This window comes from Vombatus ursinus, unplaced genomic scaffold, assembly GCF_900497805.2.
Source record: "Vombatus ursinus unplaced genomic scaffold, bare-nosed wombat genome assembly UNPS02014816.1, whole genome shotgun sequence".
NCBI lineage: Eukaryota > Metazoa > Chordata > Mammalia > Diprotodontia > Vombatidae > Vombatus > Vombatus ursinus.
The window spans coordinates 8,826,295-8,849,209 of NW_020954594.1; the positions used below are offsets into that span (position 1 = coordinate 8,826,295).

The 22,915-nt window shown below is 39.2% G+C and overlaps 1 protein-coding gene across 1 annotated transcript in view; it reads right to left on the reverse strand.

Moving 5' to 3' along the window:
• EPC2 (enhancer of polycomb homolog 2) overlaps window positions 1–22,915 on the reverse strand; it is a 178,572-nt gene that overhangs the window by 122,733 nt on the left and 32,924 nt on the right. Inside the window, exon 2 of the mRNA XM_027835591.1 lies at window positions 16,153–16,312. Coding sequence (XP_027691392.1) covers window positions 16,153–16,312 — 160 coding nt within the window. The remainder of the gene's footprint in view (window positions 1–16,152; window positions 16,313–22,915) is intronic.

Sequence of the window (22,915 nt, forward strand, 5' to 3'; positions counted from 1 at the left end):
AATGTACTATAGACAACTGCTAATACAGAACTATTGCTCAAAGAGACTGGGAGATAGATAAAAAGAACTATAAGTCATCTGCATAGAGACAGGTGATACTTAAACCTATGTGAGCTGATGAGGTGACAGAAGAGAGCAGAGAGGGAAAAGAAAACAGGACCTAGGACAGAGTCTGAGGAAACACACCTACAGGAGAAAGACTGATGGAAAATTCTAAGTATCTACTCATGAGAGAGAGAGAGAGAGAGAGAGAGAGAGAGAGAGAGAGAGAGAGAGAGGAGTAGAAGGCAACATCAGTTTAACGAAAACTTATCAAGAGATTCAACTAAGTCAAGTCACCCCAAGACCACTTAATTATGAAATGGAAAATACTATCAAGAACCGTAAAGCCACCACACTTACAGGCTAACATCATAATCCCAGATGTACTTAGAAAAGAGATGAAAATGGCACTAAAATAAATAACTACCAGAAAAGCAGATGAATTCGACCAAGCATATATAAAGAAGATCCCTGATGGAAGCATCACAAAAAAACTCAGACCTTATTTATACTGAAAAAGTGACTGAGAAAATATCAACTATCAAAATACATGCCTACTTTTTCCATCTACATGGCTTCAACCATCACTTCTATGCAGACGACTCCCACGTCTATATTTCTAGCACTAAACATTCTTCTAAGTTCTAGACCTTGATTTCCAACTATCTACCGTAATCTTTATGTCTCATTGATGTTTTAAACTCAACATCTCTAAAATTGAACACCTCATTTTCCTCTCATCTGCTGCTATTTCTGGCCTCTCTATTTCTGTTAATGAAGCTACCTTTCCTAGTCACCCATGCTCATAACCTTACATTCATTTTTAATGTTTCCTCTTTCACTGATTTTCAACTTCTAACAGCTGTTGGCTGTGTGTGTGTGTGTGTATGTGTGTGTGTGTGTGTGTGTGTGTGTGTAATACCCTGCCGAATATAATTATAGTAATAAATAACTTTACATATATTATCTCATTTTATCCTCAAAGCAACCCTGCAAGGTGGAGGCTGTTATTATCTTCATTTTACAGATAGGAAATTAAGGCAGAGAGAGAATAAGTGGATGAGATCACTAACATGCAGAGTAGCAGTTCTCAAACCTTCTGTGTCATGGGCCCCTTTGATAGTCTGATAAAGTCTATCAACCTATTCTCACAATAATGTTTTTAAATGCATAAAATATTATATTATACTGAATTACATTCATATTTAAATCATATTGAAATACACTTGTCAAAGTATATGCATTATTCTAAAGTTTATAGACTCCCAGATTAAGAATCTTTGAAGTAAAGAGAAGGACAAGAATAGAGTCTTAGACCAAGAGTTCACAGGGACTTGGAAGAAAAGGAAGACAAGGCAGAGCCAAGATGGCAGAGTAAAAGCAGTGACTTGCTTGAGCTCTTCCCCCAAACCCCTCCAAATACTTGTAAAAAAAAATTGGCTCTACACAAATTCTAGCAGAGCAGGACCTGCAAAAAGACAGAGTGAAACAAATTTCCAGCCCAAGACAACCTGGATGGTTGATTGGAAAGGTCTATTGCACCACGCTGAGAGAGGAACACAGTTCACTGTTGGCAAGCAGGCAAAACCCAGGCCTCAGCGAACCTGGAAGAGCACTCAGGTGACTGAATCACGGGCAGCTGTGGTGGTTTCCAGACTTCTCAACCAACAAACACCAAAGACAACTTAGAAGGTTAGTAGGAAAGGTCTGTAGGAAAAGTCTGTTGGACCTGAGAAAGAAGTGTGGTCCAGCCCCAGTCCTGGCACAGCCCCAAGATGGTGACTGCTTCCAGAGCTCTTGGCCCACAGACTGAGGGGAAATAGAGTAGCTGATCAGAGGGGGATTGCAGGGATCTCTTCACTGGCACTGAGGCACGATTCTCTTGCTTTGCCTGTGCTTGGATCTGGGTTGCAGTCCTGGAGTCAGGAGGAGCACTGGAGTGGTGGAGCTTGTAGTGGCTGTGGAGAGGGAATCCTCCTCACAGTTCCAAGGCAGAAAAGAGCACTTGTGGTCACTCATAGACCAGAGAACAGGGCAGGAAAAGAGCAAACACCTCACCCTTGATCATACCACCTTGGAAGAACTGAAAATTTACAGGTCCCCAGAAGTATCTCTGAAAACAGCTACACAAAACCCCCAAAGCTTGGGACAGTACATTCTCCACACTGGAAGCAGACCCCTACCTTAACAAAGAGTTTAAAACTCAAGTAACTGGCGAACAAAGGCACAAAAAAAGTCAGACCATAGAATCTTTCTTTGGTAACAAAGAAGATCAAAACATACAACCAGAAGAAGACAACAAAGTCAAAGCTCCTACATCCAAAGGCTCCAAGAAAATATGAATCACTCCCAGGCCATGGAAAAGCTCAAAAAGGATTTTGAGACGCAAGTAAGAGAAGTAGAGGAAAAACTGGGAAGAGAAATGAGAGTGATGCAAGAAAATCATGAAAAACAAATCAACAGCTTGCTAAAGGAGACCCAAAAAAATACTAAAGAAAATAACACCTTAAAAAATAGCCTAACCCAAATGGCAAAAGAGGTCCAAAAAGCCAATGAGGAGAATGCCTTCAAAAGCAGAATTGGCCAAATGGAAAAGGAAGTCCAAAAGCTCACTGAAGAAAATACTTCCTTAAAAATTAGAATGGAGCAATTGGAAGCTAGTAACTTTATGAGAAATCAAGACATTGTAAAACAAAAGCAAAAGAACAAAAAAGTAGAAGATGATGTGAAATATTTTACTGGAAAAACAACTGACCTGGAAAATAGATCCAGGAGAGAGAATTTAAAAATTATTGGACTATCTGAAAGCCATGATCAAAAAAAGAGCCTAGGGGCAGCTAGGTGGCGCAGTGGAGAGAGCACCAGCCCTGGATTCAGGATGACCTGAGTTCAAATCCAGCTTCAGACACATAACACTTATTAGCTGTGTGACCCTGGGCAAGTCACTTAGCCCCATTGCCTACACAAAAAATAAAAAAAAAATTAAAAAAAGCCTAGACATCGTCTTTCAAAAAATTATCAAAGAAAACTGCCCTGAAGTCCTAGAACCAGAGGGCAAAACAGAAATTGAAAGAATCCGCCAATCACCTCCTGAAAGACATCCCCAAAGGAAAACACCTAGGAATATTGTAGCCAAATTCCAGAGCTCCCAGGTCAAGGAGAAAACATTGCAAGCAGCCAGAAACAAACAATTCAAATATTGTGGAAACACAATCAGAATAATACAAGATTTGGCAGCTTCTACATTAAGGGACTGCAGGGCTTGGAATATAATATTCCAGAGGTCAAAGGAGATAGGATTATAACCAAGAATCACCTACCCAGCAAAACTGAGAATAATCCTTCAGGGGGAAAAACTGACATTCAATGAAATAGAGGACTTTCAAGTATTCTTGATAAAAAGACCAGAGCTGAACAGAAAATATGACTTTCAAATCCAAGACTCAAAAGAAGCATAAAGAGGTAAACAGGAAAGAGAAATCATAAGGAACTTCTTAAGGTTGAACTGTTTACATTCCTGCATGGAAAGATGATATTTGTAACTCATGAGACCTTTGTCAGTATTAGGGTAGTTGGAGGGAAAAAAATTATACGCATTAGATAGATAGATAGATAGAGGGCACAGCGTGAGTTGAAGATAAATGGGTGATATATGGAGAATAAAATTATGGGATGAGAGAAGATTATATTGGGAAAAGGAGAAAGGGAGAGGTAGAATGGGATAAATTATCTCACACAAAACAGACAAGAAAAGGCTTTTACAGTGGAGGGGAAACAGGGGAAGGTGAGAGGGAATGAGTGAATCTCATTCTCATCAGATTTGGCTTAAGGAAAGAATAACATACACATTCAATTGGATATGGAAATCTATCTTACCCTACAGGAAAATAGGGGGGAAGGGGATAAGAGAGCGGGAGGATGATAGAGGGGAGGGCAGATTTGGGGAGGGGATAATCAAAAACAAACACTTCTAAGGAGGGACAGGGTCAAAAGAGAGAACAGAATAAAGGGGGCACAGGATAGGATGAAGGGAAATATAGTTAGTTTTTCACAACATGACTACTACGGAAGTGTTTTGCATGACCACACATGTATAACCTGTATCAAGCTGCTTGCCTTCTCAATGAGGGTGAGTGGGGAGGGAGAAAATCTGGAACCCAAAGTTTTAAAAACAAATGTTAAAAAAAAAAGAGTCAAAAATGCCCCAAATTAATCTAATTTATTCATTTATTCTATATGAAGAAGAATGGATTAGATTCTTTAAAACAAACACACAAATACACACACACACACACACACCTGGCCTAGACAGAACTTGCCATTCTGAAGAGATACACCTATTTTAAAACACAAATGCTTCAGGTATAGAATTCAAGGAATGCTTTCTCCAGAAGACATTTCATGTTTACATTAAATTTCATTTACCTTCTCTGATCAGCCTTTCGTTAGCTATTATTATTATTATTATTCATGGATAGCATATCACTAGAAGGTTAAGGGAAAGCTAATAGTGGGCTGAATGGATCATTGGTCAGATACAGTTTGGCTTAGGATCAAGGTATCTGGAATTGAAAATGATCAAAGGATTTAGAAATGAAGGGGACATTAAAAGTCACTCGACTGCTCTGGCACCTGGTTTTCTTATCTGCAAAAATAGCGATTAATAATAGTTGCCACATCTACCTCACGGGATTGTTGTGAGGAAAGTTCTTCATAAATTTTAAAATATTATATAAACTCAAGCTATTGAGTTTATACACCACCATCATCATCAGGTTCAATTACTATTTGTAAGTCAGCTTTTTGAAACTCAGGAAGTATTTTCTCATAGAGCTCTGTTCTTTATATTGTGGTTAGGGTCTCAGGCCAGTCCATAAATATCTCTTCAATCAACAGTGTAACTACAGTATAATAGAATACTCATACACCTAACCACCATTTCTAAAAAGATTTCTGTGGGAAAATGTATCAAGAATCTAACTCAGAATTTTGAGAACAAGTTTACTCCTGTTGAAGCACTGCAATACATTCATCTCATGCATCCTGCTGCAGTAGAAAACTTTTCTATCACTAAGCCACTAGGGATGACGATTATAGATTTTGGACAGAAGATTCAGCAATGTGCGAGAGATGGGAAAAGACCAATGAAAGGAAAATTCTATGGGATTTCTGGGAGAAATTTTGATGCAAAAAAATCCCAACAAAATAAAAAGATCAATAAAATTCATTTTAAAAAGAAAAGAAAAAAAGGGAAAGAAGACAAAACCAGTGAGATAAGTTCTCCTAAAATTCTAAAAGGATGCTCTAAGTATCTCAAGGGTCAGAAAGTTGAAACATACTTCCTAGGTGAGTTGTATATGTCCTATAGAGCTGTTTGTCTAATCTGAACTTTAAAATTTTTACTATTAACTGGTAGTGATTCATATCAAAGCATTTCCCATGTTCAGCTGTTAATCCTAAATTTCTCTTCCCTTTCTCAAACTCCTTCAAAAGCTATCTACATTCATTACCTCTACTTCCTTTCCTTTCCCTTTTTTCTAAATGCTCTACAGTTTGTCTTCTAACTTCATTATCAACAGAAAGTGCTCTTTCCAAATTAACAATGATCTCTTAACTACCAGACTTAATGGTCTTTTCAAAATCTTCATATCCTTTTTCATCTCTCTACAGCATCTGACATTGTTGACCACAACCTCCTCTGGGATACTCTCTTCCACAGGTTTTCTGGCACTGCACTATCCTGGCCCTCCTACTGATGATCTTCACTAGATTATCACCCATATCATGCTCACTAACTCTACGTATGATAAAGTCTCTGAAGGCTCTGACCTGGATGCGCTTTCTCTTTTCCTCTACACTCCTTCACTTGGTGACCTCCATCAGTTCCTACAGGTTCATTTACTACTTCCATGTAGATAACTCCAAAATCTTCATTTTTGGCCTAGACTTTCTGCTGATCTCCACTGCCTATTGGACATTTCTAACTGTAGGTAGCACAAGCACTTCAAATTCAACATGTTCCAAAGAGTACACAAATTCTTTCCCACTAAACCTGGCACTCTTACGAAATTCTCTGTTTCTGAGGACAATGCCATGCCTTCATAGTCATTCAGGTTTACCCTCAACTGCCCACTCTCATTTCACCCCATATAAATCAGCTGACATTTCTATTTCCACATCTCTCATATATGTCCCCCCTTCTCTCTTATGACTTCTCTCTGTACCAGTTCAGCACTTCATTATCTCTGACTTGGACAATTACAAAAGCCTCCCAGTTGGTTTATCTATCTCAATTCTCTCCCCAGTGCATCCTCCACACGACGACTAACATGATTTTCCTAAATCACAAGTCTGACCACATCACCTTACTACACAAAATCCCGAGTCCCTACCTTGATCTATAAATCCTTCTGTTTGCCACTTAAAGCACTGCACAATCAGGTCTAGTCCTCACTTTCCAAACTTATTACACAAGACTCCCTTCCATACAGGTACAATGGCCTTCCTTGCCTTACTATAGGTTCCTCACATATACCACTCTTTCTCTTATCTGTATGCCTTTGCACTAGCTGTCCCCAACTCTTGGAATGCTGTCCATACTCATCTCTAACTCTTAGAATACCTAGCTTCCTTTAAGGCTCAACTCAGGTCCAACTTTCTGAATGTGGTCTTGCCACCCTGCCCCACCCTCAGTTACCTAGTTCCTTCCCCCAACATCTGACTTGAATGTACTTATGCAAGTGTATACTGTCTCTCCTGTTAAAATACAAGATCTTTTAGAATAGGTACTGTTTCATTTTTCTTTTCATATCTGAAACCCCTAGCATAATGTTTTAATAAATAAATTCTTATTGGTTGAGTGATATAGCAGTTTGATTTTATTTATTAAAAACATGTAGTATCATTTTTTCTTATATGATTAAAATATAGGAGGCTCAAATTTGGAAACTTTGGTTTGAGATTTGTGTTTGTTTTGAATGTTGATTGTGTTATGTCTACTACAAATATTGTGTTTATGATAATGGAAAAATAAGCTTTCACTTTTAATATTTTAGACTACAGATGCTGAAATTCATTAGAAAATGTAGTCTTTGTCCACACAGCCACACTATATGACCCTGAACAGGTCATTTCTTTGCAGCTCAGTACTATCTTAACAATCAGGACTGCTATACACAAAATAAGTCTTCGAAATACATTTGTTACAAAAAGACCTATAGAATAAAAACATTCTTTATAAAATATTATGATTGTTTCATCTCCAGCATTTGCCCCCAGAAACAGGATGATGAGAAGCCCCATGACAATTTTACATAAATTTTCCAACCTAATATTAATAAACCAGATACTTTTTTTACATTTAATTTGGGAGGGAAATGTTTTTCTTACAAGGTCTTCACAGTTAAAGTCTCTCCAACAATCAGGTGACAAAGTAAGATACTATATTTTGTTTAAAAACACTTCAACAAAAATGTGCAGAGTTTAAAATTCTGCTGGACTCTACTGAGTTTTGGTTTTGGTTCTGGGCTCCTCAGAAGGATCTGAATATCTCTAACTCAAGAAAAGAAAAAACAAAACAAAACCTTAAATTAGCAATCTTGACAGAGAAATGAAATGATGAAATTCATCAAAGAAAGCCTTAACCAACTTAGTAAAACAAATGGAAAGTGTCCAGCTGCAGTATACAGAACGAAAACAGGTTTCAATAAAATAGGAGTCTTCAATCAAAAGTAAAGAGCTTACATCTGCCTGATTAATATAAGTGAAATTAACCCAACTAATTAAATAAATGACAATAAGATGACAGTAAGATGACAATAACAAATCATAAGAAATTCAATTTTTTTTTTCTGAAAGAAGTCTCTGGGAAACAAATTATAACGTCCAAGGATTTTTAAGTAGTGAGTGAGATTGGTGAAGATCCCTCATAAAATTTAAACTTAAATGAGTAAAATAAGGTAAAGACCCCTAATAATGATATATGTGTACCCAGGATTTGAAATGAACAAAAACAAGATGTACTAAGAGGATACTTGAAGGAGGGGAAGGCTGGTAAAAACTATGTAACGATTCTGTAATTAACACTGCTGTTGCTGGGGTAGTTTTTTTTTTTTGTGTTTAGATTGTGCCCTCTGAAGCCCAGCCAATGGGATAAGAGGTAGGGGCTAGGGAGGGGTTGCGGTTAGAAACTATAAAAATGCTTGCTTGGCTGACACCACCTGCGGTCTTGCATCGAACTGCCTTTCGGTGTGAGTCACCCTTTCTTGAGATCAAAATAAAATCCTTTCTACTTTCTACCTGGAGAAGCCTCTGAGTTAATTTGGGTAAGGGTCATCGCTGCCCCACACAGCTTCTGGTACATTGGCCGGGAAAATTTCCCGCCTGGAGGGGGTCGTTCTCACTAAGATCCTTGGGCAGGTACCCACCGGAGATTTCTCTGGTGGTCCTTGGATCTCGGTGGGGGGAACTTACTCCGGCTGGGTAAAGGATCCTGAAGAGAAGAACTCGGAAAAAGTAGAAACGAAAGTGAAAGGAGCTCCAACTGTGCTAGTGAAGACCACCGAATAAAGGAAACTGAATTTTGGTCACGTAGTTGTGCGCACAACCCAGGTAAGCAAGATCCAGTGAGTCCTCTGGGCAAGATCTGGTGAGTCCCTGGGTGACCTGTTAGGGAAGAGGGGGAGGTCTAAGTGGTTCGAGTCCATAAGACTCCCGCTCCCTGGAAATTTTGGTGAGACTGAGTGAGTCCTCAGACAGGGGACAAGAATTCATGAACCATGGGAAAGGAACAGTCTAAGGTAGCTAGCATGAAAAATCTTCCCAATATCCCAGAGGATAGTCCTCTAGGGAGCAGACTTAAAGACTGGGATGAATCATCCAAATATAAGGGAAAAAATAAAAAGAGGATGAATAAATACTGTTGTATTGTTTGGGGCGGCATCCTGCTCAGAGGAAACTGTATTCTGGCCAAAATACAGCAGGACAATTTGTACTAACGAAACAGGAGGACAAGAAGCCCAAAAAGGAATTAGAAGAACAGAAGACCCATCCTAGGGACCCCCTCCTCTCCTTACCCCCACCATATGTCCCTCCACCACCAGCTCTGCCCGCAGTTGTAGGGGGACTGGAATCTCCTTCTGCCCCACTCTAACTTGCAGAGGAGGGAACCAATAGTAACCTGATTGATTTCAACCCATCCACTCCTCATGGCCCTCTCAGGAGAGAGCTTAAGCAATTAGTGAGGGATCAGGAGTATTTTCCCCTCCCCTCCAAGACCAAGGTTGAATCCTTTCCCCTAAGAGAGATCCCGATAGCACAGGGAGGATTGGGGTTTGTGAACGCCCCTTTGAGCACCTCTGAGATGAGAGGGTTTAAAAAGGAGATGAAATCATTGTTAGAAGACCCTGTGGGTTTGGCAGAACAAGTGGATCAGTTTCTCGGCCCCAATATTTACACCTGGCCAGAGTTAATGTCAATCATAGGGATCCTTTTCACAGGGAAGAACAAGGACAAATAAGAAGGGCTGCTATGAGGGCTTGGGATGATGCTCACCCGATAGCACAAGGAGGACCATGGGGAGAGCAGAAATTCCCCCTTAAGGACCCAGGGTGGGATCATAACAATGCAGCCCATAGGGAGAATATAAAAGATATGAGAACAATGATTGTCCAGGGGATTGGAAATGCAGTCCCCCGGAGTCAGAATATGAATAAAGTGGCGGGGTGGTCAAGCAAGAAAAGGATGAGACCCCCTCCACTTTTCTGACTAGGCTTAAGGAGTGTATGAGGAAGTTTTCTGAGCTGGGGGAGCATGACCCCACTGCCCAGAACTTATTGAGGGTATACTTCGTTACCAATTCTTGGCCAGATATTAATAAGAAGTTACAGAAACAGGACAGGTGGCAGTCAAAGCCTCTGGATGAATTACTAGAGATGGCTCAGAAGGTATATGTGGCCAGAGCATCAGAACAGAAAAGAGAGAGGGATAAGAACACCAAATCATGTTACAGTCTCTAAAACAACAAGGGGAACAAACTAAAGTGATGCTTCAGACCATACAGACAGTAGCTAGGTCAGTGATGAAACCACAGGCAAAATTATCAAATTCTTATGGCAGAGGAAGAAGAAGGGGGTTTAGATCCCCTGGGGAGAGAATGGAGCGGGGTCCCTTAACCTGTTTTGAATGTGGACAAGAGGGCCATATGAGAAGGGAGTGCCCTTCACGAAAGTCTGAACAGAGGGTTTTCTCCCTTATGGAACTGGAAGATTAGGGGTGTCAGGGGTTCATCGAAACGACCCACCCAGAGCCCTTGATAAATTTAAGGGTGGGACCAAAAAAGGAAGAATTAGTATTCTTGATTGATACCAGGGCCACTAGATCTTCAGTGATACAGTTGCCCCAAGGGACTAAATTATTCAAAGATACTCTACTTATTTCTGAGGTGAAGGGAAACACCTTTACTGTTCCCCTTACTGAAATTATTGAATTTGAATGTGAAGGAATAGCAGCCCTTGGGAGACTTCTTTTGATACCGGGGGCAGGGATCAATTTGCTAGGCAGGGATCTAATGACCAAACTCTCAATTCAGTTAATACCTCAAGGAACCCGAAGTATCCCTACAAAAAGGATGCTAGTGTTAAGGGGAGGAAGAAGAAATCAACCCCAAGGTCTGGGCACAATCCCATAATCAGGGGCGGGTAAAGATCACCCCACTTAGAATCACATTGAGAGACCTGAGAGTGACAATCAGGGTCTGGCAGTATCCCATTCCTCTGGAAGGAAGGAGGGGTCTCCAGCCTGTTATTCAAGGACTTATAAAGGATGGGCTGTTGGAACCTTGTATCTTCCTTTTTAACACCCCAATTCTACCAGTCAAAAAGGGGGATGGATCCTATAGGCTAGTACAAGACTTAAGGGAGATTAACAAGGTGGTCTTCTCCTCCCATCCGGTATTACCCGACCCTTACACCATTATGGGAAGAATTCCTAAAGATAGTCAGTGGTTCAGTGTTATAGATTTATTTTTGTTTTGTTTTTTTGGATTAGGCAATGGGGTTAAGTGACTTGCCCAGGGTCACACAGCTAGTAATTGTTATGTGTCTGAGGCCAGATTTGAACTTAGGTCCTCCTGAATCCAAGGTCAGTCCTCTATCCACTGCGCCACCTAGCTGCCCCCCCTCCCCGGTGTTATAGATTTAAAGGATGCATTCTGGGCTTGCCCATTAGACCCTGAAAGTAGAGATATTTTCGCCTTCGAATGGGAAGACTCAGAATCAGGAAGAAAGCAGCAATATACATGGTGTGTTGTGCCCCAGGGATATACTGAGTCACCCAATTTGTTTGGACAAGTATTAGAAGCCATAGTAGAAAAGTTTATAATACCTCTCAGAGCTCGAGTGTTACAGTATGTGGATGACCTGTTGGTAGCAGGGAAGACGACAAAGGTAGTCAGTCGAGCATCCACTGAATTACTAAATTATCTAGGGAAAGAAGGGCTCCAGGTCTCAAAGGGAAAACTACAATTTGTGTAAAGAGAGGTTAAATATTTGGGACATTTCATTAGTGAAGGAAGTAAAAGATTGGATCCTGAGCAGGTGGCAGGAATTCTCCAAATTGAACCCCCAAAGACTAAAAGAGAGTTACGGAAGTTCTTGGGGCTAGTGTGCTATTGTAGGACTTGGATAGACTCATATGCAATATTAACAAAACCCCTGTATCAGCACTTATTGGAAAAAGAACCCAATTCTGTCCAGTGGACACCGGAGAGCCAACAGAGTTTTTGTCAGTTAAAAGAGGCCCTGGTATCTCTACCAGTTCTAGCCTTACCCTCTTTAGAAAAACCTTTTCATTTATATGTAAATACAGAAAGAGGAGTAGCTTCAGGAGTTTTAGCACAAATAAGAGGAGGGCAGAAAAGACCTGTAGCCTTCCTCTCTAAAGTCCTGCATCTGGTAGCCCGAGGATGGCCTGTATGTATACAAGCTGTAGCTGCGACAGCTATCTTAATAGAAAAAAGTAGAAAATTTACCTTTGCGGGAAGCCTGATAGTGAGTGTACCACACCAAGTTAGATCCATCTTAAATCAAAGGGCTGGGAGGTGGTTAACAGATTCCCAGATCCTACAGTATGAGGCCATATTACTGGAAAATGATGACTTGGTGTTGACCCAAGACTCAAATCTGAATCCGGCCACTTTTCTTACTAGCACAGGATCAAGGGAAATAGATTTGGAACACTGCTGTTTGGAAACAGTGGATTTTCAGACAAAAGATTCGGGAGGACCTTCAGGAGTCTCCCATACCTGGAGCCAGAAACCTTTTCATAGATGGGTCCTCCCGAGTGGTAGAAGGAAAAAAGAAAAATGGATATGCTATTATTAATGGGGATCAGCTTGCCTTAGAAGAGGCAGGGGGACTGCCAAAAGATTGGTCTGCTCAAACTTGTGAATTGTACGATTTAAATCAGACTTTAAAATTACTAAAAGGAGAAAGTGGGAACATTTTTTACAGATTCTAAGTATGCCTGGGGGTTGGTGCATGTATTTGGGAAAATTTGGGAAGAAAGGGGAATGGTAAATACTAAAGGCAAGGGATTGGTTCATTTCACTTTGCTAACACAAGCATTAGAGAATGTGTTGTTACCAGAGGCAATTGCTGTCATACATGTAAATGGGCATCAACCCGGCCACATTTTTGAAGCTAAAGGAAATAGATTGGCAGATGAGGAGGCAAGGAGAACTGGGGATAAGACATCCAACCAAGGTGGTCCAATGTTAGTCCTAATCTCTTCTTTCCCTCCGAGTCTACCCCCTCCCTCCTTTTCTAAGGAAGAAGAAGACAAGGCCCTAGAGTTGGGGGCCCAGAAGAGAAGCCAAGGGAACTGGTTCCTCCCCAATGGTCGGAAGGTATTATTAAACAAGGCAAGTATGAGGCAGGTGTTACAACACCTCCACCAAGGCAGTCATTGGGAAGTACAGAATCTCTGTGATGCAGTTCTAACCCAGTATGTATCTCCCGGTCTTTATAGCCTGGCGAGGCAAATAGTGGAGGGATGCCTTGTGTGTTGGAGGACAAATAAGTCAGCCCAACGTCGACTTCCCACAGGAGGAAGACCCCCAGGAATTAGACCTTTCCAAAGCATCCAGGCTGACTTTACCAAGCTGCCCCCGGTTGGCCACCTCAACTACTTGCTGGTCATGGTTGACCACCTGATCTCGTGGGTAGATGCATTCCCCACAACCTAAGTGACAGCTTCAGCCGTCTGCAAGATCCTTGTAGAACAAGTTCTTCCTAGGTATGGGCTAGTGGAGCAGACAGACTCGGATCAGGGAACTCATTTTTCACTTCCAAAGTTCTTCAATTTTTGGTACAAGCTTTGGATATTAACTGGGAGTTTCATACTCCCTGGCACCCTCCTTCGTCTGGCAAACTAGAAAGAATGAACCAAGAAATTAAAAGACAGCTCACTAAACTAACCTTAGAGACTCAATTACCTTGGACCCGATGTCTACCCCTAGCACTCATTAGAATCAGAACAAAACCCCAGAGGGATATTGGATTATCCCTATATAAGCTTCTTTTTGGACATCCATATCCTGGGGGAAGTGGCAAAGGAGAAAATAGGGACCCTATATTCAATTGTAAGGATAGATTTTTAAGGAATTATGTACATTCTCTGGTGAAGCACTTAAATGTGTTACAGCATAAAGGGCTGATTGCCCAGATGCCACCTTTGGGGTTCCCAGTTCATAAATTCCAGCGTGGTGATTGGGTGTTGATCTGAAAAGTTCACCCCATCTTGGGAAGGACCTTTCCAAGTCCTGCTGACCTCGGACACAGCAGTTCGGACCAAAGAACACGGCTGGATGCACTACACGTGAGTAAAGGAACCGGTAACTCCCTCTGCTAAATGGAGAGATGATTCCACAGACCCAGGGGAATTGAAGTTATGCCTCCTGCGAAAGCCGCACACTGGTTGGATTCATGAGCCCTAAACCCCTACCCTTATCAATTAGAATTCTTATCCTCTTAGGTGTGTTAATTCCTCTTCTACTTGTAACCATATTGTTGATTGGAATTTTTGCTTGTGTTTCTACATCTTTACATAATCATTTTACTTGTAATCACAGTGTGATACCATGGGGATTTCTTTAATGCTATTTCTGATCCGTTCTTTAACCCCCACACAACTTGCTCCTGTATCCTGGTCAGCAAAGAAAAATATGTTTGAACAATTGACGGAAACTGTAGCTCAGAATTTTAACTTGACCAACTGTTGGATTTGTGGTGGACCCCAGAGACTATCCCAATGGCCATGGGTCCCTATTCCCCTGAAACCAGAATGGCTTCTTAGCAATAAATCTGTAGTAAATAGTGAGACAGGCTTTTGGGAGGATTGGGAGGAACATTCCTGGTGGCTTACTGAGGAAAGGAAAAGAGTATTCTGCCTGAACCAAACAGAAGGGAAAAGTGAATTAGGGGAAAGTCATTGCAAATGGACCTTTACAGGAATTACGGGAACAGAAACATATAATTGTACTGAGGTCCAACAAGCATAGAATAGCAAGGGCACAAAGCACGTGGCAGTCCTTCTAAAAGATCATAAAAAGGCTGAACTTTGGGAAAAAGCAACCTGATGCCAGAGGGTAGAAGGAATTCTAGAGGTCCCCTTTATAAACTGGGGATGGATCAATGAAACTGGGGATATAGGACCCCAATTTATATCCTTAACAGACTAATTAGGCTCCAGGCAGTGGTAGACATCATTACTAACCAGATTGCAAAAGCTCTGGATCTGTTAGCAGATCAGGCTACCCAAACCAGAGAAGTGGTCCTCCAACACAGATTAGTTTTAGATTACCTATTGGCTGAGGAAGGTGGAGTATGTGGAAAATTAAATTTATCCACATGTTGTATAAAAATTGATAATAATGGGGCAGTGGTAAAAGTAATTACTAAAGACATTAGGAAATTGGCTCATGTTCCAGTTCAGACTTGGTCCTCTCCCTTTAATACCTCCTGGTAGTCTTGGAAGTAGTTCGATTGCCATCAGTGGAGTTATTCTTCTTCCCCTATGTCTCCCATGCATGAATTAGTACAGGATGCATTGTCTAAGATAATTAGATTAGAAAAGAAAGCCGAAGGGTCAGTTCAACTAATGATCCTAAGGAAGCAGGGATGGACCCCAGCAGAGCAGGAAGATAGGACTGGGCTGGAAGAATCAGAAGTAAGAGATGAAATAGTAGAGGGAATATACCAAAACTGGTGTGAGAGGTTTTCAACGAACAAATAAGAGGAGGGATTGAGTGAGATTGGTGAAGACCCCTCATAAAATTTAAACTTAAATGAGTAAAATAAGGTAAAGACCCCTAATAATAACATATGTGTACCCAGGATCTGAAATGAACAAAAACAAGATGTACTAAGAGGATACTTGAAGGAGGGGAAGGCAGGTAAAAACTATGTAACGATTCTGTAATTAACACTGCTGTTGCTGGGGTATTAGATTGTGCCCTCTGAAGCCCAGCCAATGGGATAAGAGGAAGGGGCTAGGGAGGGGTTGTGGTTAGAAACTATAAAAATGCTTGCTTGGCTGACACCACTTGCGGTCTTGCATCCAACTGCCTTTCGGTGTGAGTCACCCTTTCTCAAGATCGAAATAAAATCCTTTCTACTTTCTACCTGGAGAAGCCTCTGAATTAATTTGGGTAAGGGTCATCGCTGTCCCACATAGTAGTTTTTAAGAGATGGCTTTTCTGAATACCATAAAAAATGTTTTTAAAATTTACCCGACATTAGATTTAATGAAAAATGAACCTTTAAAAAATGTTTACAAGTGCCTCTTCTTTCCTCTCCCCAAAGCTGTAGAAGAAAGTCTAAATGAAATATCAAATAAAACCAGCAACAAGTTCTAAATGTCACATAAACATTAACCTTTTACAAGTCCTATCAGTACTCAAAATGTACTTCAATTTTAAACGCAGACAGAATTCCATTTTTAAATTTATGTCTGTTTTAACCAAAGCGTACAAGTAAAAACTAACTCAGAAGAAGGGGAAAAAAGGATTTGATAAACTGAAATTGCAAAAAGACAATGACTCAACAAACTTACGCTGAATATGAATGAACTGTTTCGGTTGTTTAAACTCTCCTTTGTACAGACGATTATAATAGATGACGTTGCTTTCTGCCTCAGGAACTGGAATGACCATGCTCTCTTTCTTTTCTCTAAACACTTGCTGCGCTGAAATTGCTCGCTGTAAATGGTGTTCCTGGAAAAGTAAAGTGAGCAATTTAAGTTGTGTTAATAATCAAAATTCAATGTATAACTATATAAACATTCAACGTATAACTATATTTAACATTTGTTTTGTACTATTATGTGCCAGTAGTTTTAAAAAACCCAAATAACTAGGGCTTGAAATTTTCTTCTGCCACTAATTATCAGAGAACAAGAGGCAAATCATAAAAAATCTGGTATCATTAATGCATTTAAAAAAAATAAAGCATAAAGCCTAGGGTAAGCATACATTCAGTCATCTCTTACATCTTTTACTTTAACATAAGAACTAAACCATGGAAATGGATAGCTATCAAAGATGAAGAACTAGAAGAATGGTATGAAATTCAAACAGAAATGGATTCTTGCAAGACAAACATTGATTTAGAAAACCACAAATTAACATTACCTATTTTGTATTATACTTTTATTTATTTTACTAAACATTTCCCAATTACATTTTAATCTAGTTCAGTCTCCACTTAGCAGTTTTGCAGGTCCCTTGCAGTGCACTAAGTTTGACAGCTCTGAACTAGACGACGCTAATTTTTCCAGAGATTCAATTATGCTCAATATTCCTAAAACAAAGAAGACCTTTGAAAACAAAAGTAAAACCAAAAAATACTTATCTGATAACCCTGAGTTAACACACACAAAAAAATTAATGACTATAAACAGGTGCAATTTCCACAGATTTTGGTTAATATTTTGTTTAGATCTTTTGGTTTGTTTGGACATGTGTGTATGTGAATGCATATATGTAGGTAGGCATGTGTATGCATCTTTTAACAACTACTTAAAATGGACAATGAGCTAGACCAAGATTTAAACACAATGAGAGGAAGCTGAACGATCTTTGAGAAATTGCAAAGTTTATTTTTTTTAATGATCCCAAATTTATCCCTGAAATAAAGTCCCATTGTTTAAATATCACTATGATACTGGTGTTATTGTATTGCTACAAGTCATGGAAGCCCTATAGTCTTATGAAGCTTCGATACTTTTTTCTAAGGGAAGAAAGAACTCAACACTCACACATAACACTCACTACCTTATCTTTTGTGTCTGTGTGTCTTTCCACTAGCTGTCTTCCATGCCTGGCTGGCACCCCTCCTCAATTCCATCTCTTAGTTTCTCTCTCTTTATTCAAGGCACAGATCAATTCCCATCCGCAATTGTTTGTGCCTATCTCTCAAATTATCCTGTATTTTAGCCTCTTGGTATTAATATCTTTTCTTTTCATATTTATTGTATATGTACTTAAATTCCCTTGCAGTCTCCAAAATTAAAATACAAGCTCCCCATCTCCAGGTGATAAGAACCTAACTCTAATATAAAGTTCAAAGTCTATTTCTTATAGACTGGAAAAATGAGCAAACAATTAAAAAAAAAAAAGAACGGAATCATAAAAAAGTATTATGGTGACAGGGAAGATCAAGACAAACTCAGAAGAAGACAATATAAAAATAGCTACAAGCAAAGCCTCAAAGGAAAAAAATTGCAAATTGAACACAAGCTCAACAAGAATTCCTGGAAGAGCATTAAAAAAAAGAGATAAGCATGGTAGAGGAAAAATTGGGAAAAGAAATGAGTAATACAAGAAAGTTGTAAAAAAAAGAGAATTAACAGCTTATAAAAGAGGCACAAAAAATACTGAAGAAAATAGATTCTTAAAAAACAGAATTGGGCAAGTGGAAGCTAATAACTCCATGATACATCAAGAAACAGTAAAGCAAAATCAAAAGAATGAAAAAAAAATAGAAGAAAATATGAAATTTTTTTGGGAAAAACAATTGACCTGGAAAAAAAAAAAAGAGGAGGGGGGAGCCTAAACTTTTTATTTCAAGAAATTATAAAGGAAAACTGCCCCAATACTTGGAACTAGAGGGTAAAATTGAAATGGAAAGAATCCACCAATCACTTCCTGAAAGAGATCCCAAAATGAAAAATCTCAAGAATATTACAGCCAAATTCCAGAGATCCCAGGTCAGGGAGAAATTATTGTATGCAGCCAGGAAGAAACCATTCACATATAAGTGGAACAGTCAGGATCACACAAGCTTCTACTTTGAAGGAGTAGAGAATTTGGAATATATTTCAGAAGGCAAAGGAGCTAGGATTACAACTAAGAAAAATCTACCCAGCAAAACTGAGTATACTCCTTCAGGGGAAAAAAGGGATATTTAATGAAGTAGAGGACTTTCAAGCATTCCTGATGAAAAGACCAGAGCTGAACAGAAAATCTGACATTCAAATAGAAGACTCAAGAGAAGCATGAAAAGGTAAACATGAAAGAGAAAACATAAGGGACTTACTAAGGTCAAACTGTTTACATTCCTACATGGGAAGTTGATACATAACTCCTAAGAAATTTATCATTATTAAGGCAGTTAGAAGGAGGACTATACAGAGGGTATTAGGATGATCTCAAAAAAAAAAAAATTAAGGGGCGAGAAAGAAGGATGCACTGGGAAAAAGGGAAAGGAAGAAGAAGAATGGGGGAAATTACCTAACATAAAAGAGCTTTTACAGTAGAGGGAAAAATGGGAGAAGGTTGGTCAACGCTTGTACCTCACTTTCACCAGAATTGGTTTAAAGAGGACACACACACACACACACATACACACACTCAGTTGGGCACAGAAATCTTTCTTACCCAACAGGAAAGTAGGAAGGGAAGGGGATAAGCAAAAGGAATGGGTGTGATAAAAGGGAGGACAGATTAAGAGAGTCAATGGTCCAAAGAAAAAATTTTAAAGGAGGACAGGGTAAAAAGAGAGAGAGAATAACAAACAGAAGAATCACAACTGTGTGTATGGGACGAACTCACCCACAAAACAGAAGGGGACAATAGAAACCAGAATCCAACACTATGTTGTTTACAAGAAACATACTTCAAAAACAAAGATACACAGAGTTAAAATAAGGGACTGCAACAGATTCTATTATGCTTCAGCTCAGCTGAGGTTTAAAAGGGGGCGGGGGGGGCATTAGCAATCATGATCTCAAACAAAGCAAAAGCAAAAATAGACCAAATTAAAAGAGATAATCAGTGAAACAACATTTTGCTAAAATGGACAATAACAAAACCAAATACTAATACTAATGCACCAAATAGCAGAGCATCTAAATTCTTAAAGGCACAAACAAAACCAAAGCAAGCAAAATTAGAAGAAAAGCAGAAGGGGGGGGTCAGCAAGTTCCTCCAAGACAAGTTTCATTTCTCAAATATACAAGGAACTGAGGCAAATTTATAAAAATAAGACCCATTCACCAACTGATAAATAAATGGTCAAAGGATGTGAACAGGCAGTTTTCTGAAGGTGAAATCAAAACTATCTATAGTCACGCAAAAAAAATGCTCTAAATCACTATAGATTAGAGATACACAAATTAAAACGACTCTGAGGCACCACCACACACTTATCAGATTGGCTAACATGACAGTAAAGGAAAATTACAAGTGTTGAAGGGGATATGAAAAAATAGGGATACCCAACTACTATGGATAACAATTTGAAACTGTGCCCAAAAGACTATAAAACTTTGACCCAGCAATAGTATTACTAGGTCAGTATCTCAAAGAGACTAAAGAAAAAGCAAAGAACCTGTAAGTACAAAAATATTTATAGCAGTTCTTTTTGTGATGGCAAAGAAGTGGACATTGAGGGGATGCCCGGCAACTGGGGAATGGTCAAACAAGTTGTAGTATATGATTATGATGGGACACAGTATTATGCTATAAGAAATGACAAAGCAGAATGGTTTCAGAAAAACCTGGGAAGACTTATATGAACTGATGCAGAATGGAGTGAGTAGAACATGAAAATCATTGTACATAGTAACAGCAATATTGTAATGATGATCAATTGTGAGACTTAACTACTCTGATCAACATAATGATCAAAGACAATTCTGAAGGACTAATGATGAAAACGACTACCCATTTGTAGAGAGAGAATTGATGAGCTGAGTGCAAACTGAAGCACAATTTTTTCACTTTACTTTTCTTGGTTTTTTTTGCAACATGGAAAATATAGCAATATGTTTTATGTGTTTTCATATGTACAACTGATATATTGCTTGTCTCTTCAATGGGAGGGGAAGAAGCTGGAAGGAGACAATTTAGAATTCAAAAAAAAATTTGTGAATGTTAAAAATAATTAAATTCTTTGAGGGTACAGAAAAAAAGACCTATCAAGAAATAAAAAAATTAAATTGAATAAGCTGCCATCAAAAATTTTTTTACAGAATGCTATAATTTTATAATCATAAAATCAAAACTACTGCAATACCCTTTGGTCTTCCTGCTTCAAGTCTATTCCCACTACCATCCAACCTCCACTCAGCTTTCAAATTAATCTTCCTAAAACCCAGATTTAACCACATCACCTCCCCACACTCCCTGCCCTTCAATAAACTTCAGTGGTTCCCTATCACCTCCAGAATCCTCTCTTTGACATTCAAGGACCTTCACAACCTCATCCTCCTCCTACTTTTCCAGACTTCTTATACCTTTCTACCCTAAATATACTCTGCAATCCAGTGACATTGGCCTCCTTGCTGTTCTTCACACAAGCCACTCCATCTCCAGACTGAGCATTTTCACTTGTTATCCCTATGCCCAGAATACTCTGCCTCCTCATCCCCACCTCCTGTTTTCGACTCAGCTAGAATCCCACCTACTACTGTAAACCCCCAGAGGGAAGGAACTGTCTTTTGCCTTTCTTTGTAAATCCCACTGCTCTTAGCACAGTCCCAGCATAAGTAAAAAAGGAACAAGTCAAAATATTAACAAAACCCAACAGTATGGAAACATCCGTAGAATACAGAAATAATATCACAGATTCACTGAGAAACAGACAAAAAGGTAAAGACAGCAGAACAAACAGTGAAACAAGGTCAAAAGCAGCTTACCTAGAATAATGCTTAATAATTTTACAGAGTGATGAAGAGGTAGCCTTTCTTGCAAAGGATTATCCTTCCACCTGTGTCCTTGAATCCCATCACCCCTAAAACCACACGGTTATTAGAACTGGAAAGGCCCTTAGAAGCCATCTAGTCCAACTCCTTTGCTTCATAAATGGGGAAACTGAAGTCTACAGGGTGACTTGCCCAAAGTCACACGGAGGTAATTTATCAGGTTCCCTCATTTCAAAAAAAGCACTCTTCACACTGACTCACACTTCTACAATGTTAAAGACCTTGCACTTACCTCTCTTCCTTTTCCCAGCCAACTGTCTAAAGAAGTTGTCTGTACTGTTTGACTCTTCTTCCTTATCATTCATTCACTTCCCAACCCCTTACAGTGATGAGAAGAAAAACATGGACAACCATGATACAAGATGAAAAGGCAGTAGATGGGTTTTAACCTGCACTAGGTAGGGATGAGACAGAGATTTATCAAATTAAGTATAATCTAAGACTTAGGGCTTTACACAGAAACTCACAAAATTATCCATCTGACTTACAAACCCATATATATAAAATAGCACACTCTCTAACATCCTTCTAACACTACCCCACTCTAACCTCAAAAACAAACATGCTTTCCTGGATCACTGACAGTACCTGATGGCCATTACTAAGCCTACCATCCCTATCACCTATGTTCTTGTTCCATCAGGGATACAGGTCTCTTACCATGCCCCGCTCCCTTTCCTCCATTATTCACCAGCTCATGGTTAAGTTAATTACAATTCAGGCAACGTCTCATGCATAACCATGTCCTCTTGAAACCTCTACTTCTTTACTTATCTTTTCCAACTCTTACAAAGTTACCATTACCACACAAGGAAATTTCTTTTTCTTCTGTTTCATTTGTAAGAATAAAAAAAGAAAAGAAAAGAAAAAGAAAAAGAAAAAAAAGAAAACCAATCCTAATTATGGTCAATAAACTTAATGGCAATACTACTAATATAGCTGTCAAGGTAAATAAAAGCAATTTTAAGAAGAACTAAATGAAAAGAAAGCATCAACAACATATAAATCTCCTGAAAATACCCCAAAGAAGATACATGAGAAAACACCTCTTCCCCTTGCTCCTTTGCAGAGATGGAGATCTATAGTGTATTGATTTTTCCACTGTTGACTTGTTTTGCTCAAATTTTGTTCTCTTACTCTTTTTTTTAAAAATTCTGTTATAGGGGTAGCTAGGTGGCACAGTGGATAGAGCACCGGCCCTGACGTCAGGAGGACTGAGTTCAAATCTGGCCTCAGACCAAACACTTGACACTTACTAGCTGTGTGACCCTGGGCAAGTCACTTAACCCCAAATGCCTAAAAAAAAAAAAAAAAATCCGTTACAAGAGATATTACTCTATAATAGAAGAAGAATAGTGGGAAATATAGGTAATGTAAAAATAAAAGATACTGAGTCTTTTTTTAACCCTTCCTCCAAAAAATACCTACTTTTATTAAAGCACTAAAGTTAAATATTACACTAATACTTATTCAATTACAAAGTTTTGTTTATTATCCCTACTGTAAAAGTACATTTTAGCTCTTTCCATTCACTCTACTCTGACTTAACTAATCTAAGGACCACTGGCCTGCCATCTCCTTCCCCTCTACTCCCATCTCACTTAGGATTTCC